The 16,939-nt window shown below is 39.7% G+C and overlaps 1 protein-coding gene across 1 annotated transcript; it reads left to right on the top strand.

Moving 5' to 3' along the window:
• The first annotated feature begins 105 nt into the window (after positions 1 to 105).
• LOC117419506 (NADH dehydrogenase [ubiquinone] 1 alpha subcomplex subunit 9, mitochondrial-like) lies at positions 106 to 12,639 on the top strand. The gene is made up of 11 exons (XM_058985669.1): positions 106 to 283; positions 702 to 872; positions 1,245 to 1,342; positions 8,626 to 8,717; positions 9,085 to 9,226; positions 9,508 to 9,610; positions 9,990 to 10,060; positions 10,148 to 10,224; positions 10,473 to 10,568; positions 11,483 to 11,549; positions 12,324 to 12,639. The coding sequence occupies exons 1-11, from the start codon at positions 229 to 231 to the stop codon at positions 12,492 to 12,494; spliced, it is 1,143 nt and encodes a 380-aa protein (XP_058841652.1). The 5' UTR covers positions 106 to 228; the 3' UTR covers positions 12,495 to 12,639.
• The last annotated feature ends 4,300 nt before the right edge of the window (positions 12,640 to 16,939 follow it).

Raw genomic sequence — 16,939 nt, 5'->3', positions numbered from 1 at the left:
TTGTGTGACATACTATGTCAGATAAAGATATAGACGTTGTCCGTCTATAAATATATATCACTGTATATTTCATACCCCTAGTCCTACATTACTGGTGAATCGTGCTTGAGTTACACAGCCAGCCGTCATTCTTCTTGACACCTCGCTTGCGCTTTCGGGACTGTTTTGCTTTTGTCTCTGCGTGGCCACCGTAGTTCACAGCGGATTGTAGGACAGACGGGGAGAAAGATGGCGGCGGTGGTTCTTCGGTGCCGTCCTATGAATGTCGTTCCCAGGCTTTCCTGTAAGTGAGTCCGAGCTGTACCAGGGAACCACACGGGCGAGGGGTGCAGTTGTAAATTAGGGGCTGTGCTTGACTCGGGAATGCTACCAGTCTTTAAACAACAAGACCAGGCTAGCCAGCTAATGTGACCCCCTGTCCGTTGTGTGACCTACAAGAAATAAATAAAGCGGATGTCTATACCAAACAACCGTTCACAAATAGTATGTGAACTAGTTTACATAATGCTGATTGCATAATGCACGTATTTATTGTAAATGACAATGGTGTTGTAAACGTAACTGTATGAATTGTACTTGGCTCTAGTGAGTAGATTCCAGACACGGAATGATTTGTAAATAGTGTATTTGGAAGAATGTTTACACGTGCTGTATTAAACAGACTTGTTCACATATACATTCTGTTATTTTACATTTTTCAGGTGCAGAGCCCCCGTCAGTTACACCAGCAATTTCTGTTGTCATCCAACAGAGAAAGATCCACAGTGCAGTTACCCCTCGTGGAAAAGGGGGGCGCTCTTCCTTTAGTGGGATAGCCGCAACAGTGTTTGGAGCCACTGGGTTCCTTGGCAGATACGTGGTTAATCGGCTTGGTAGGTTGTTTAACAGTGCAAACTGGATGGGTGGATTTCTTATTCTGGGTGGTGTTATGTGTTTGGGACTAGCATAGGTATACTGGGATTAAATTACATGTATTTAATCTTAATTAATAGAGTGTTTCTGGACCTCACCTCGCTAACTGAGCCCAAATACTTCGTCAAAATACCCTGCAATTGTGTGTGTTTCTTTCCTAAGGTCTATATACATTTTCAAATCTATTCAACAAGTCGTTCACTATGAGTCACAAGCTTTAATAGAAAACATGATAAAACATAACTTTCCATGATACTGGCACCTGTAATTTGTTTTTGACATACATGACAGTTTGTGTTTTATTTAAGCAATAAACAGTTTGTAAATTTCAGGACGTATAGGCTCTCAGGTTGTGATCCCTCATCGCTGTGATCAGTATGATGTCATGTACCTCAGACCTATGGGCGATCTTGGACAGATCATTTTCTTGGTAATAAAACCTTTTTTTTCAAATAATGGTTTTATCTAGCTGAAAGGCACAAAGAAGTTGCAGGTGATAACTTTTATTAGACAGTTGGTCATTGATTGAGCCGTACTGGAGATGGACTATGTTTTGATGCCTATATAACTTCCACACAGCTATTCTTGTAGGATGATTTTATTCTGTTTTATTCGCTCACCAGGATAAGTCTATTGAGATATATAATTTATCTTAGTCCTGAGGTACAACACACATTCAGGTAGTTGCAAATGCATTCATTTTAAATAACAGTGATGTTATTTTTTTAAACAATATTAAAGGTAATCTTAAATATAAAGTGTATACTTAGCATCCACATACCCCACAACATCTAATCTCTCATGGTCCTGATTTTATGAAGTTAAAAAGATATTTCGAAGGAGTTTGCTTTAGAGGTACATTTTTGTATTGTTTGTAGTGGATTATTTTCTTATAAGGTATTGCCTAAATGGCATTAAATAACTCAATAAAGCTAGACACAGCATTAACAGTACAAAGAGCTTATAGATGGAACAATGAGGGTAAGAACTAGCCCTGCCCGGTATCTCTAGGATACTGGGAACTGAAATAAGATAGAAAGGGTAGTTTGTGCATGTTTATTTCTCTTTTATATTTTATATACTTTTAGAGGTATGACAGACATAAGTTTCCTTTTGGCACAGCGCCACATGTAACTGTTGAGAAGCTTCTAGAAAGTCTGCCTGAACTGCCCCCACCGGCAGGAGTAGCAACAACCAATCAGAGACTTATTATTAACCTCTCTATTCAGACGAACCAATGAGAATCTAAAGTAAACAACCTTTGTGGGTAACAAGGAGCAACCAGTAAACTAATTTTAGCTGTCGTGTCTAGCGTGCATTTGTCTTATGACTGTTTTTTCTGATTCTAAGAAATGGAATCAATTTTCTTGTGACTGCGGCCCTAAATGGCCTTTACTTCCTTTAAGCCTTAAAACCAATCCTTATATGGTTACACTGTTTAATTTCCTTCTTGTATGATGTTTCAGAAAACTATATAAGCTGCATTTAAAATTAGCTTGGTGTGCGTCTCTGCCTATTGCTAACAGAGTCTGTGTTACTTTGTTGAGCGCGCCAGTTTGCAAACTCAAAATAAAGGTCTTTGATTGAACTACAGCGTCTCCTCATTGAGTCAACACGCAGGCTGGAATAAGGGACAAGGGAAGAATAACCCTTACCATACTTAGGTTCAAGGGTGTTTGAAAACTTCCATTACAATTTGGCGCTGCGAGCAGGGTCCCAAACTCGACCCAAATTGAAGGGAAGGTACCGAGGAGAAATCCAAGGATCAATTCCCAGTCGAGGTCGATAAGGGACTCCGAATCAGCCTGCGATTGACTGCGGTGAGTAGACCTTAAATTTATGAGGATAATCCACCAATGGGGACCTCAATGTCCGGCGTTAACAAGGGAACGGGACCAATCATGTGTTCGGCGAACCGGAACGTATTTGATCGCGACTATGCGAATGGCGCCTCGTCACCTCTGGGTCTGACTGTGTACATGTTGACGTGACCGACAAGGCAACGCTATGGGTGAATTATGCCTCCGCCTGCAGATTTTAGATTTGGGGCGTAGATGTTTGACCGGATTTGGTCTTTTGTAAAGGGACGGTCCTCTGTTGATAGATAGATATCTAGTGGGTCTATTGATATCTGGATATCTACTGGGTCAAGTAGAGAAGGTCCCTCGAAACTTTGAAGGAAGGTCCTCCGTTGGGTATCATGTCTGTATTGTCTGAATTTTATATATTGTTATCTTAGTGCGAATGTGTTATTGTCCCGTCAGGTTACGGTGGTAAGGATTCGGAAGTTTATGTCAATGGTGTGTCCTGGTTTCATCGTTAGATCCGCGTTAGGCAGGATTGAAGTCCTGTTTCCAGGACCTTAGGGGTTATGAATGACTGTATTGTGTATTGTCTGAAATCACCTAGGTTATAAAAAGGTTATTGAACCGTCTTTCGCAAAAAAAAACGATCGTTGGTTGAATGATAGGTTAAGGATTAATGTAAAATAGATAACCAAGTATTACTGGTTGTCTGACATTTGTCTCTCTCTCTTTCTCTCTTTCTCCCCTTCTCTCTCGCTTGATCTGCTATACGCGCTGTTACTTTGTTTCCTGTTGCAAAACCACTGAGCTGCTATAAGAAAAGTAGGAAGTAGGTGAAACAAATAAGTAATGCTGTAGACTTGCCTAGTCTGACAGACTGTTAGAAAGGAAGAAATTTAAACCCTAGTTTATTGTTATAGAAAGTGGTTAATAAAATGGCCCAGAAAAGTGATTGGTATTCGTCATGTAAAATATATGAAGTACAGTGTCAAAAGAAATCAAAACAAAAAAACGAAACGAGATAAAAGAAAAAAACTAAAGATCAACCTAATGGAATTAAAGAAAAAACCAAAGGGATGGAAAAAAAAATGATAGAAGAGTTGGAAACTGAGTTGGGACTTGAGGTGAGAGGATTTAGAGGAAGATGCTACGGGTGCGGCAAATATGGTCATAGGAGGAGAGAATGCTGGACAACAGAATGCGTAGCAGATGGCTGAAGCAGATTGCGGAAGGTTTGAGTAAGTATTGTAAAATGTGACAAAGCAGAAACAAAGGTACACTAAAAGTATAGTCAAGGATCCTTATTATGTAATATGCGCATTATTTGTCTGTCTGTCTATTTCATGTTTACGTGTCTCTATGCCTCCTACAGTGACCCCCGAACATAAAGCGCAGAAGTTGATTGAATCAGTAATTTGTTCCTTTTCTATGATTTTCGTTAGGGAAAGTTAATTGAACTAATAGTTTGTTCCTTTGTGTTTGTTTCTCTCTGTTTGTTTGTCCATGTGCACACGTTGTTTTAAATATGAATGTCAGAATTGTATTTTGAATACACTTACTGACTTTCTTTGCGCTGCGTATTAAAGTTTATAAGATTAGTGTTACGGGCTGTCACGCTGAGTCCTTCCAAAAGACCCCACTACAGATTTAACATAATAAACAATTTGCAATTAATTGTCGCGCTGACTTGTCTGTTATTGACTGTCCAAGGAGGATGAGTATGTTTAATTACCATCCCCAATATTTAGTGGATCCAGTCGCTAACAGTTGAGTTTGTACTTCGACTAAGCATTTAAAAAACTTGTGTGTGTTTGCTGGACCAGGACTTGAGACTTGACAGAGGGTAAATTAAGTCCTGGTAGACGGACATGTAAGGTCTAGTGTTTTGCCGATTGTGGCATTGTTGTGTAACTGGAATTCCTTGTGAGATGTGATTGAGTGACCCGGGTCTGGTTGTGTGTGTGTGTGTGGATGTGAGGAGAAGGGGTATGGCTCAAAGGTAATGTAAAAGTGTGAGTAGGTTAAAGACAATATATATGTATATGTATCACGTTGTAAACAAGCAAGACTGATAGATGTACCGATTGTAAATGGGGAAGTAACTTGTCTAGGCCGCCAGTTGTCAGCCGAGGGGAAGTCCCTGTGCAAAAACAGAATTGAAGCGATACTAAAAATATCACAACCTGTAACTAACAAGAAAAAGGCAAAGTACAAAAAGACAAGAGGTTATGTTACAGAAAGTTAAAACATAGAAACAAGATAGGCATTCCTAAAAGTTGTGTGGTTGAGAGGTGTTGCAGTATAAATAAAGTTGCATTACCAGTAAGAGTGCGTGAGAAGCAAAATGGGGAAAAGGAAATGACAGTTTACGCAGAGGGGGCCAAACCGAGTCTGGGTTTTGGTTGGGGCCAAACGGTAAACCCATTTTGCCACGCGCCTGGTACCCCATGATGTGTAAGTGGGCACACGGTCTTGACCATGTGTCCAAAGTAGGGGTAGTAGGGGTAGTAGACCATGTGTAGTAACCATGTGTAGTAGTAAAAAAAAAAAAAAAAAAAAAAAAAAAAAAATATATATATATATATATAAGTGGGGCACAATTTGATGGAGCATGTCAGAACTGTGGTAAAATGGGACACAAAGGTCAGATTGCAAACAGGGGCAGGAGCCTAAATGTGACAATTGTGGTAATCTCAGGCATAGGTGATTGTTTCGTTGTAGGACCAAGTAAAAGAACTGGACAACCCACACAGTCAACTAAAGCGAAAGCACAAAAGCAACGAGGAGGCTGAAACTGGCTAAGGAAGCAGTGCGGTTTCCTGTTAACCACAAAACAGCAGCTGTGTCAGTAGATATATTTTGTCATTCTTGCACAGAAACAGCAGTCTATTATAGACACACAAAATAGACACAAGAAGAGAAAAGAGATGTTAACGGTTTGGTTAATACATAGTGCTGATGGTGACACAAACTAGGGTAGCAGTGAAGCTCCCACATGGGGTTAAGTGAGTACGTTGGACACAGACCAAACGGTACCACCGCGTGGATACATCTCAGTTTGAATTTGCTGACACTGAATACCCCGAAACTAACGGTATATCTCTTTCCACAGACAGCGGGAGCAGCAACGGACAGTAACATGATTTGTGTTCCAGGTATTATGTCATTCCAGAGTCGGAGAGGATTCCACACTTCTGGGCGTGGAACGAGGCGTGTGCAGAGAGACAAGCTTTGGGGGCCCCCTGGGAGAATTGCACGTGAATCCTTAGACAACGACAAAGACCACTTTCCTTCGAGAGTAACATAGAGGGAACGCGGCAACCTGTGCGTTTGATAAGCCAGAACAATGCAATGACTCCAGCACAGTTTGAACAATGTTCTACTTGCGATATGGCGACTAACAGTAAGAGGGGTCCAGTATGAGTCAATATGCAACCGAACTGTAAGCAGTTATGCGTCATTGGAGGTGGACTGTCTCTGGACGAGAAAACTGTGCCAAACAGTGACAACAGGAACAAACTAATACAACAAGCAATTGGACATGTGTTAATGTGCACACAGTGTGTGTGATGGTACTTGTGAAAATACATGGTGTATGGGAGGAATGAAGCCACAGTTCCACTCCACTCAATGTCCCCCACTAATGCCCTTTCCCCAGACAGGTTGATAGCTGTGGGAGAGGCAAAACCATTTGTGATGGGAGCAACCTGGTTGCAAACGTTGGTAAAAATGAACATTGAAGATATCGACATTACACCAAAAGGTGTGGTGAGTTTAGCCTATTAGCTAAAATATTGAATAAAACTTTTAATCGTGAATTGGATACATACCAACATAACGCAGGTGGCCGTCAAAGGAGGGGTCAGATTGACGACATTGCTGGGTGGTTCGGGGCTGTGAATTCAAGCCTCAATTCCATAGATAGTATACAGCAGGACAATGAAAACCATGGCCGGTTTCTGAAAACAGGTGATGCCATTCAGAGATTGGCCATGGCTGAACAAATGACTGGTGAAAGACGGTTGACACAATAATTGAAGATGTAAATTTGACAGCTTGGAGAGAACAGGTGTTGCGTGGGATATGACCGGATACTGATATGTACTGAACGATGTGATGAAGATATTTGTTTTATTTTAATAGTGCCACATACCACCGGTCGGGTCCACCACAGTACTGGGATAGTAGTCTAGGGGTAGTAATTGGAACACGGGTTATAGTCCCACAAATAACATGGGTTGATCAGCGTGCTCAAAAATGCCACCCTGTACTTCAAAGCCACTGAGTGTATTGAATTTGGTGATGCTGTTCTGTGTGACCGTGCTAACAGCACTAACCTGTCAATGCAATTGATGAAAGCAACGGTACACCAAAGCTAGGGTACGAAAGATATACTCAGATGAGAAATGGAACATGGTGTGCAATCACCTCAAGCATGAGGGTGGGAAGTAGCGGCCAGGTAAGCCTCATGTCGCCGGCTGTGTGTTTTCACCCGCAGGGTGTTGTGACTGTGGGACACCTGAGCATGCACCCCACTCCACCTATTAACATCACAGGCATTAACAAAGATGCTGAAGAATGGATGAAGACAATCAATCATACAGGTATGCTGGTGGCATTGGCACACATTAACAAGCAGCTTATGGACGTTCACTCGAGAGTTAGTAGAGTGCAGGCGTCGCTGGCGGGCAACGTTGGTCAACTGATATTAGCAGATGCCTGATCACATGGGTGGGGTATCTTATGTGGATTAGCTAGAGAAAGTGCTGGAGTGGACTGGGCTGACTAGTGGAATGTGGTGGGACAGGGGTCCTCGCTTATTTCATTATTGGTTTTATCTATTGCTATTTTATTATTCTGTTATTTGAAATATGTGCTTAAGAAACAAAAGAGATTACTTACAGGGCTAGCCAATGAAGTATTGTGTTCCCGCATACGGGGCTATTAGCACCACTAAACATTTGACCATGCCCCTCCTCGTCACTGAAGGTAAAGAGGAAGAGGGGTTGAGTTTAGGTATGATAGAATATCATGATTAGTTATGGTACCGGGTTGGCACGGTACCAAATGAGGGAATGTAGTGGATTATTTTCTTATAAGGTATTGCCTAAATGGCATTAAATAACTCAATAAAGCTAGACACAGCATTAACAGTACAAAGAGCTTATAGATGGAACAATGAGGGTAAGAACTAGCCCTGCCCGGTATCTCTAGGATACTGGGAACTGAAATAAGATAGAAAGGGTAGTTTGTGCATGTTTATTTCTCTTTTATATTTTATATACTTTTAGAGGTATGACAGACATAAGTTTCCTTTTGGCACAGCGCCACATGTAACTGTTGAGAAGCTTCTAGAAAGTCTGCCTGAACTGCCCCCACCGGCAGGAGTAGCAACAACCAATCAGAGACTTATTATTAACCTCTCTATTCAGACGAACCAATGAGAATCTAAAGTAAACAACCTTTGTGGGTAACAAGGAGCAACCAGTAAACTAATTTTAGCTGTCGTGTCTAGCGTGCATTTGTCTTATGACTGTTTTTTCTGATTCTAAGAAATGGAATCAATTTTCTTGTGACTGCGGCCCTAAATGGCCTTTACTTCCTTTAAGCCTTAAAACCAATCCTTATATGGTTACACTGTTTAATTTCCTTCTTGTATGATGTTTCAGAAAACTATATAAGCTGCATTTAAAATTAGCTTGGTGTGCGTCTCTGCCTATTGCTAACAGAGTCTGTGTTACTTTGTTGAGCGCGCCAGTTTGCAAACTCAAAATAAAGGTCTTTGATTGAACTACAGCGTCTCCTCATTGAGTCAACACGCAGGCTGGAATAAGGGACAAGGGAAGAATAACCCTTACCATACTTAGGTTCAAGGGTGTTTGAAAACTTCCATTACATGTTGCAATAGGATTGGAATGCAAGAGACAAGGACTCGATCAGCCGAGCTCTGGCTCACTCCAATGTTGTCATTAATCTTGTTGGAAGAGAGTGGGAGACGAGGTAAGGTGAAAGTAAACTATTTTCCTGTGTTAAATATGTTGGTGATCATGACCTTGGCCTCTGACCTAAAAGGATTGCCATATTGAGCTCAGACATCTAAACAGTCTCTTTAAGATTGTGTTTTGCAAGTTAGTGTCACTATCTGTATCTGTTCAGAAACATAAGTTGAATGTCGCTCAGACAATTCAGATAGTTGTAGGTGTAGTCTTCCCATAAAGTACTTTTATAGAGTCGCAGTACTTTTACTCAATTACTAAACTTGCCGGGAGCAACTACAGTTACTATGGATGTGTGTGTGTGTGTGTGTGTGTGTGTATGTGTATGTGTGTGTGTATGCAAGTTACAGGGAAATCTTTCTGTTTTTCAGTAACTATCGCTTTGAGGACACTCATGTTAACATCCCAAAGGAAATTGCACGGGCTGCAAAAGAAGCTGGTATTGAAAAATTCATCCACATGTCCCATCTTAATGCTGACATTCGCAGTTCTTCCAAATATCTGAGGACCAAGGTAAGCCCTAACTGAATGTAGTCCACTCCGTCTTTCACTACCCCTTTAGATGTAGCCATTCTGTGCCTTTAATTTAATGCTTTTAGTATTGTATTTTTTTCTCTGTAGACTAAGAAATGGTCTTGAAATACTTAACATAGACCAGAAATACAGTTTCATTCATGTTGTAGTGTGATGCCATAACTCTGCTTTCCAATCCTTTGTGCTGTATGGGGGAAATAAATACAATATTAAGATAGAATCAGTGTTTGAGCTGCTGTTGCATAATAATGTTTCCATAGGCAGTCGGAGAGGAGGCTGTGAGAGAAGAATTTCCTGATGCCATTATAATGAAACCCTCAGAAATATATGGAAGAGAGGACCGATTCTTCAATCATTTTGCAAGTGAGTGGTAATTAACCTTTATCCTAAACCTAAGTCATAATTCATACAAGAATGAATATGCAATATAAAATATATTTAGTCTGAGATTAATTCAAGACAAAAGTTCTTCAGTTCAGATTCCAGTGAGCCAGACAAACAGAATATATGCAACACCACCACCAAGTGAATTTGATGGTGTTGGTTGGGCCCGAGTGGATATTAGCCTACATTACAAACTGCCATGTATTTGGCCACCCTTACCTTTCATAAGCATTATTTAGATCATGGCGCTTTATGAAAAAAAGCAGGATGCCACTGGAATTAAAATGTTCCATTCAGCCTTCTGAAAACACTGATCAAATCTGATGTCAAGTCTACTAAAGTCCTATTCTCTCAACAGATATGCGTTGGTTTGGAAGAGCCGTACCACTGATTGCTATGGGAAAGAAGACCGTGAAACAGCCGGTTTATGTATGTTCTCTTCTCCTCTGACATTTCTATACCTTTTGTTTTCTAAAATAAGGTCTTTTAAAATTGTTGATTGTTTCTATTTTACAGGTGGTGGATGTAGCCAAGGCCATTGTCAATGCAATAAAGGACCCAGACTCCAATGGAAAAACCTATGCTCTCGTCGGGTATGTTAAAATAACAGAATTTCAGAATCTCAATGGAAGTGAGTGTCAGAGATTTCACTTTTTGTTATTTACAGGTAGGAAGTAACTCAAGTAATACAGTATGTTGTATACAGCCCTGATATTCTACTATGTGCCAGCTTCTGTTACTTAAGTGAAGAAATGGGATAAAGTTGACTTAAATAAACCAGAAACCATCAGTGAATGTTTCAGTTGTGAGTGACTTAGGATTTGTATTTTTTATCTCACAGACCCAACCGTTATCTCCTGCATGACCTGGTGGAGTACCTTTATGCTGTTGCCCACAGGCCTTTTGTTCCATATCCATTGCCACGACCTTTGTATCAGTGAGTATACAGTCGGAACTCTCAAAACATTAAAGTGTTAAGAGAATAAAAAGTTACAAAAAGCTCTTTATTTATAATGTCGCTGTATCTTATTCCCTATCCCACACTTAGATTTTTACAGGTAGTGTATGTAATTGTGATAAATTCGTAAGGACATTACAGGGGTGAAAATAAGACAACCATTGCATAGCAGTTTGATCAATTCCTGGGTTTAAATTTTTTTTTTGACAGTATCAGATTCTGGGAATACTAAATAATAAGCCGCTTGTCTATGTCTGTGCATAGACAAGGAGGCTGTGTGGTCCAGTGGTTAAAGAAAAGGGCTTATAAGTTAAAGAAAAGGGCTTATAACCAGGAGGTCCCCGGTTCAAATCCCACCTTAGCCACTGACTCATTGTGTGACCCTGAGCAAGTCACTTAACCTCCTTGTGCTCTGTCTTTCGGGTGAGATGTAGTTGTAAGTGACTCTGCAGCTGATGCATAGTTAACACACCCTAGTCTCTGTAAGTCGCCTTGGATAAAGGCGTCTGCTAAATAAACAAACAATATGTGTGCCACTTATGCATTCTTACATTTATGTTGGGAATCGTTCAGTTTATTATAAATCGGGCGGGGGATAATACAGAAAAACAACCTTTTAAAAATTGAAAAGAACAGTGCCACTACCAAAATGTAGCACTCTGCATCCGCTAGATAAGCTGCATGGTTGACTCATTTTTAGAAAGTTGTACAGAAACATTTAAATACATTTTAATTACAATGGTTTAGCATCCATACAGTACCAGCCCTGTGTAATAACAATAAAAGTTCAAATGTGTCTTTATCCAGTGTCAATGTCTATATTAATTGCTACTGTCCAGTGGTGCAGAGGCTTATGTTTTGTGCCCTTAACTGTGCATTATTTAACTTCACAGTTTGGCTGCCAGGTTTTTTGAGATGAATCCCTTTGAGCCATGGACAACTCGTGACAAAGTGGAGAGGGTATGTACGAAAACAATAGTGTTGTTTGGTGTTCTTACTGTGCAAGACAATATAAACCTATTGTAATGTGAAGGCTAAAGAGTAAGTAGAATTAAATGTTTAGATATCTAAAAATGTCAATACCCCAGGAGGCCCAGCCCAAAAGACCAATGTTATAAATTTGTGATGGGAAATCGAGGTTGACAGCAATGAGACAAAACAGACATGTTAAGATGGTCGTCTTGCCACACTAAACGAGTTCTGTATAACTCAAATATCCTAGGCCAGCGAGTTGTAGTTGGCAATAAATGGCAGAGTCTTTAAAGGCCTTGGGTGACAAGCCAAGGACTCCATATTAGTCCAGAGTGAATCATGATCAAGGAGCCAACTAGTCATGTGTCTGACTTGAGCTGACCAATAGTACAACTGGAGACTGGGCAGGGCAACACCAGCCCTCTGTTTAGCTTTAAGCAGTGTTGGGAATGTAATTCTTGGTTTTCTGTTCAAATATATTTTGAAATAAAACTACTTTTATGTTTAAAAAAAGATTGGAGTAAATACCAGGGAAGAGTTTGAAACAGATAACTAAATCTAGGAAGCAGGTTCATCCCAACCACATTAATCCGGCCAAAGAATGAGATTGAAAGTAGTAATTTTAATTAAACAAATTATTTAAATTTGGGGTAACAAATAACCAAATGTGGTAATCTTTTCTTACGATGGATCTTATTTTGTATTAATATTTGTTACTGACATACATGGTGGTTGTGGTGGTGGTTCTTCTTCTTCTTCCAGTTCCATATCACAGATATGAAGTACCCATCCCTGCCCGGGTTAGAGGATCTTGGAATCGTTCCAACTTCAGTGGAACAGAAAGCTATTGAAGTACTACGCCGTCATCGCAGATACCGCTGGCTGGAAGCAGAACTGGGAGAGACCAAGCCAGCAAAAACTGTCAACTTGTGATCAGCACCAAGCCAGAGAGACCAGCTCTACTGTCTGATGCACTTACTTTGACAGGTATATTGTACTCTGTTTAAAGACGCTGCTTAGCATCTTCTGTACATAACTAAATAATATTATGATGGTAATTAAATGCTTTTTAGAAGTCTTCACTTGTTCTCCTTTTTTTTCTGTCGGACTTTTAACCTGTACTATCATATCATTGTCCACCTGTGTGACACTGTTTAGAAGGACACAATTGATTTTTCATATCTCGGAATAAATTATATGTCTTAAAATGAAGAAGTAATTTTTGAGACATCTCAATGAATTACAGGTATAAGAAGTTGTTTTGAGATCTCTGAATGCACAGGAAGTTTTAATATATCTCTGGCTGAATGCACAGTAAGTTGTTTTGAGATATCGTAAAATGATCTACAGATATCTCAAAATGAAATGAAGATGTAATTGATTTTAAGATATCACATAAAAAGTATTAAATATCTCAACTGTATTTAAATATATAGTAGAATATCTTATTTATTTAATACATCGACCTCTGACATGTGTCATTTGCACATGCTGCTACCAACTGAATGGTAGGACAGAATGTTTTATGTTTTTCATTCTATCACTTCATGTAACACTGTTAAATAAAAGAAAATGAAAGCAAGGGATCAATATAATTACTGTTCAGATGTGCCCCCAGAAATGTTTGCTGTTGGTGTTATAGTTGACTCCCAATTTACCAGGAGTCCCAACCCGAGAAATAGATCCAGGACCTCTCGGCAGCCATCGATGTGTTGAAACATGTGCAGCCCCCCTCTCTTGGGTGCACAGCAACTACCACCATTACTTTGGTAAACACCCTTGGTGCAGTAGAAATATGGAAGGGAAGACCTTGTGTTGAGAGCACTCTCTTTACAGAGAAACAGAAATGTTCAATGTGGCTGGCATATTGGAAGATTGAAGTGCGTCTTTCCAATTGATAGTCAACATCCCATCTAGATGCATTTCATAGTATTTTGAGTCACCATCTTGAAACTTTCTGTTTTGATGAATACATTTAGTGCCCTCAGATCGAATAGAGTGAAGTTTCTACAGAATCTACAGAATGATGAAATAATGAGAGTAATGGCCTAGATGTTACTTCAGGGGCAGTGCTCTCGTTATGGCATTAAGTTTCAGCAGACTGAACCTCTGAAAGAATAATGTTCCCTTTCTCTGAAAACCTGCCCATTAAGGTTTTGTTTTTTTTTTTTTTTATAAACAAAGGCATACAAAGTGTGTTCACTTTTTTCTTTTTTTTTAAGTGGAGCTGCATTACTGTGTCTTTACTATGTATGTTTAAAGTGAAAAATGAAATATTACCATTTATGCTAGAAGTCTAAACTAGGTAAAGAAAAAAAAAACCATTTCAGCACATTAGCCATTTCACAGGTCAACCGTTGTGATTTTTGAAGATCTATTTGAATGACTTATTCAGAACATACAGAGAAAATGTTTAGGATACCAAAGGCAGTTAGACACAGTCATCTCATGTAGGTCAACAGGGGACAAGGCTGTCATCTCTTATTATCCAAGGCTGTCGAAATTACCTATTCCAGTTTCAGAAAACTAGGACACTAATTCTCGAACTTGCTGTTTTTCTTTTACTAATTTTTTTTTTTTTTTTTTGGACCAATTCACTAGGTCATTTCTAGATGATGGGCTCCTGTTTCTACAAAGCCCCCTGTTCTTGTCATTACCCCTGTATTTTTGTTGGTTTATGAATAATTGAGGTTGATGAAGGTATGTGAGTAATCTTGCACTTTATTACTGGTACTCTCCAATACCAGAGTCCATACCTGACTCACTCGGCTATCTCTACTGGCTCAGCAGCTACTCCCCTTTCCTATCGATGCACATATGTCCTTGTGACGTATGCTTCTAGCACTAACTCTCACCACAGTCCCCTACAAAGGACAGGGGTCTACAGTACAAGATATGTAGCCAAGTTAACCCCTTGTATAGATATCACAATTTTAAATGGCTGATTCCTTCAGTCTACTGTAACCTGTCTGTTTTTGTACATGTGAAATGTTATTACCCTACCCTAAATACATACTTCTCAGCTTTTCAAGTAGCCAAACAGGTGTATTAATTAACATGCTTTTATGCTTGAACAAAAGTTATTGTATTTCTTGCTCTTATTGTATTACTTGTATTGTAACACTTGAAATGTATTTGCTTACGATTGTAAGTCGCCCTGGATAAGGGCGTATGCTAAGAAATAAATAATAATAATAATAATAATATGCTGATAAGAAGGTGGAGCTCAGCTCAGACCTCATAAGCAAAATAACTTTTTTTTTTTTTTTTTTTAAAGGTCTATTAGAAAAATCAGCCAACAGCTTTAAAAAAAGATGCTTGGGAAATTGTGAATGAGCTGAGGGAAAGTTATCAGTGGTGAAACTGTTAGAATAGGTCAAAGGAGTATGACTGGCAGGCAATACCTTGCTAGTTGACCTTGACTGTATGGTAGCTCTTACCTTATTGACAGATTCAACAGCTAGCTCTCAATGCCTCTGTGTTCTTTCAAATATGACCTCTGCTGAATTTCCAGGACTGGAATTGTACAAAAGACCTACAAAATAACAGCAATTCATATTAAGAAAGATTTACTTGAATTGTATCTCTGTCTGAAAAATTAGGCAAATAGGGTTTGCAGGAGAGTTACTATATAAATTACACTAGCGATAAACATCCTTTAATGTTCCCTTATTTATAAATGAATAAAGAAAAGGGAGCACACATTGGTTTTCATATCAAACCCTTTATGCCCACCCAGGATTTAACCTTAATTCCTCCACAGATTGCAGTTACTCAGCTGAATTTGTTTTTCTCTAAAATGGGGTCCCCTAGCAACAGACTCACTGATGGGATACCCTAGCAACAGACTCACTGATAGGATCCCCTAGCAACAGACTTGATGATAGGATCCCCTAGCAACAGACTCGCTGATAGGGTCCCTTAGCAACAGACTTGCTGATACACAGGTGGTGGGAGACACTTTCATAACTATGAAAAAAGCGAAATGGTAGGCCGGTCAAAAAGGCAAAACAGACATTTGGGATTGTGTTGGTTTCTTTTAGAGAGTTACAGTATTATATTTCCTCGAGGCCTGTCTAAGAGGGAGATAAGGAATTATGTTTTGTAAGGACTTGCATATGTATATGGGAGGTGTTGGCAAGCACTTCATTTAATTGAAACCAGAAGTAGGTGCTCCATTTTTTAACAGTAAATGACCTCAATTGACACTGAATAGCATGAAACAGTAGAGTATGTGAATGACACAAACAGATTGGGTCCTGCACTGATGTAAATGCTCGAGTAAATGAGTGTGTCTGCTCTGACTAACGTCCTGAAGTCCATCGGCATTTTGCTTATCTTTGTGATCAACAACAATAAATGTGTGCAAAAGCACTATAATCTACAATTTAGCTGTGTGACTCCTGCTTTTGACTGCCGTCCCATCGGTCGTCTTCTTAAACAACCAAGCGCATATTATCAGCCCTATATCAGCGTCTGTCAGACATGCTCTTGACATAATATAAACTGTGTGTGTCTGTTACCCTGTAACAGTCCTAATCAACTGAAAAACAACAGTGCATTTTCATTCGGCTCTGTTCTTTCACTGATCGCTCCCAACGTGACGTGACCTAGACTCCGTGGAACACAAGGGCCCTGGCTGTATAGCGTCGGTTGCAGTCCATCAGTGGAAGCACTGGCATTGCCTGTTACAGTGCCCAGATTTTGATGGTAACTTCTGTATTCAAAAAAACAAAACTGAACCAAGGTCTTGTTAATCAGTTTACTTTCACAGAGGCCCAGAGAAGGCCAAATGTGCAGCTTAATGTGAAGTGCGTTCACCAGTCGGTTTTATTGCCTCCTTTGCAGAACCCGTGTGAAAGCAGCAATTTACTGAACAGATTTGTGAAAACCAGATAACCAGATGCTGCAGTCCAGCAGCAGTAACTCATAGAGGTTTGCATGCTGGCTCCCTTGCAGCATAGAGATTTTGAAAACAAATCGAAACAAATGCTCACGCATTGACACCCAGCTGCCATCAGTTTAACTCCCACTATATTTATATTTTAGGATTCCTTCCTAAAGGGTAAGGTTTAATGTGAAGTGGGCAGGGAGCAAGTAGAGTCAGAAACCCCACAGTAAAATGTGGTCAACTGCGTCAGAAATATAATAATAAAATTAAGGTGATTTAAAGGGGGAATTACCACCCACCACCACCACATTAAAATGTCCTGAACAGAAGATTATAGGATGGATTAATATTTTATAAGCATGGATCCTCATTAATGGTAGCCTAAAATAGTCCTGAAGAAACGTGTTACCAAATTCATGCTTGGAAGATACAGGCCAAAATTTTTAAATGCACTCAAGTAGATAGACGTGCTATATTAACTGTGACC

The sequence above is a fragment of the Acipenser ruthenus genome, chromosome 14 (genome assembly GCF_902713425.1).
Source record: "Acipenser ruthenus chromosome 14, fAciRut3.2 maternal haplotype, whole genome shotgun sequence".
NCBI lineage: Eukaryota > Metazoa > Chordata > Actinopteri > Acipenseriformes > Acipenseridae > Acipenser > Acipenser ruthenus.
The sequence above is the reverse complement of the archived record's forward strand: the minus strand, read 5'-3'. Positions and strand labels throughout refer to the sequence as shown.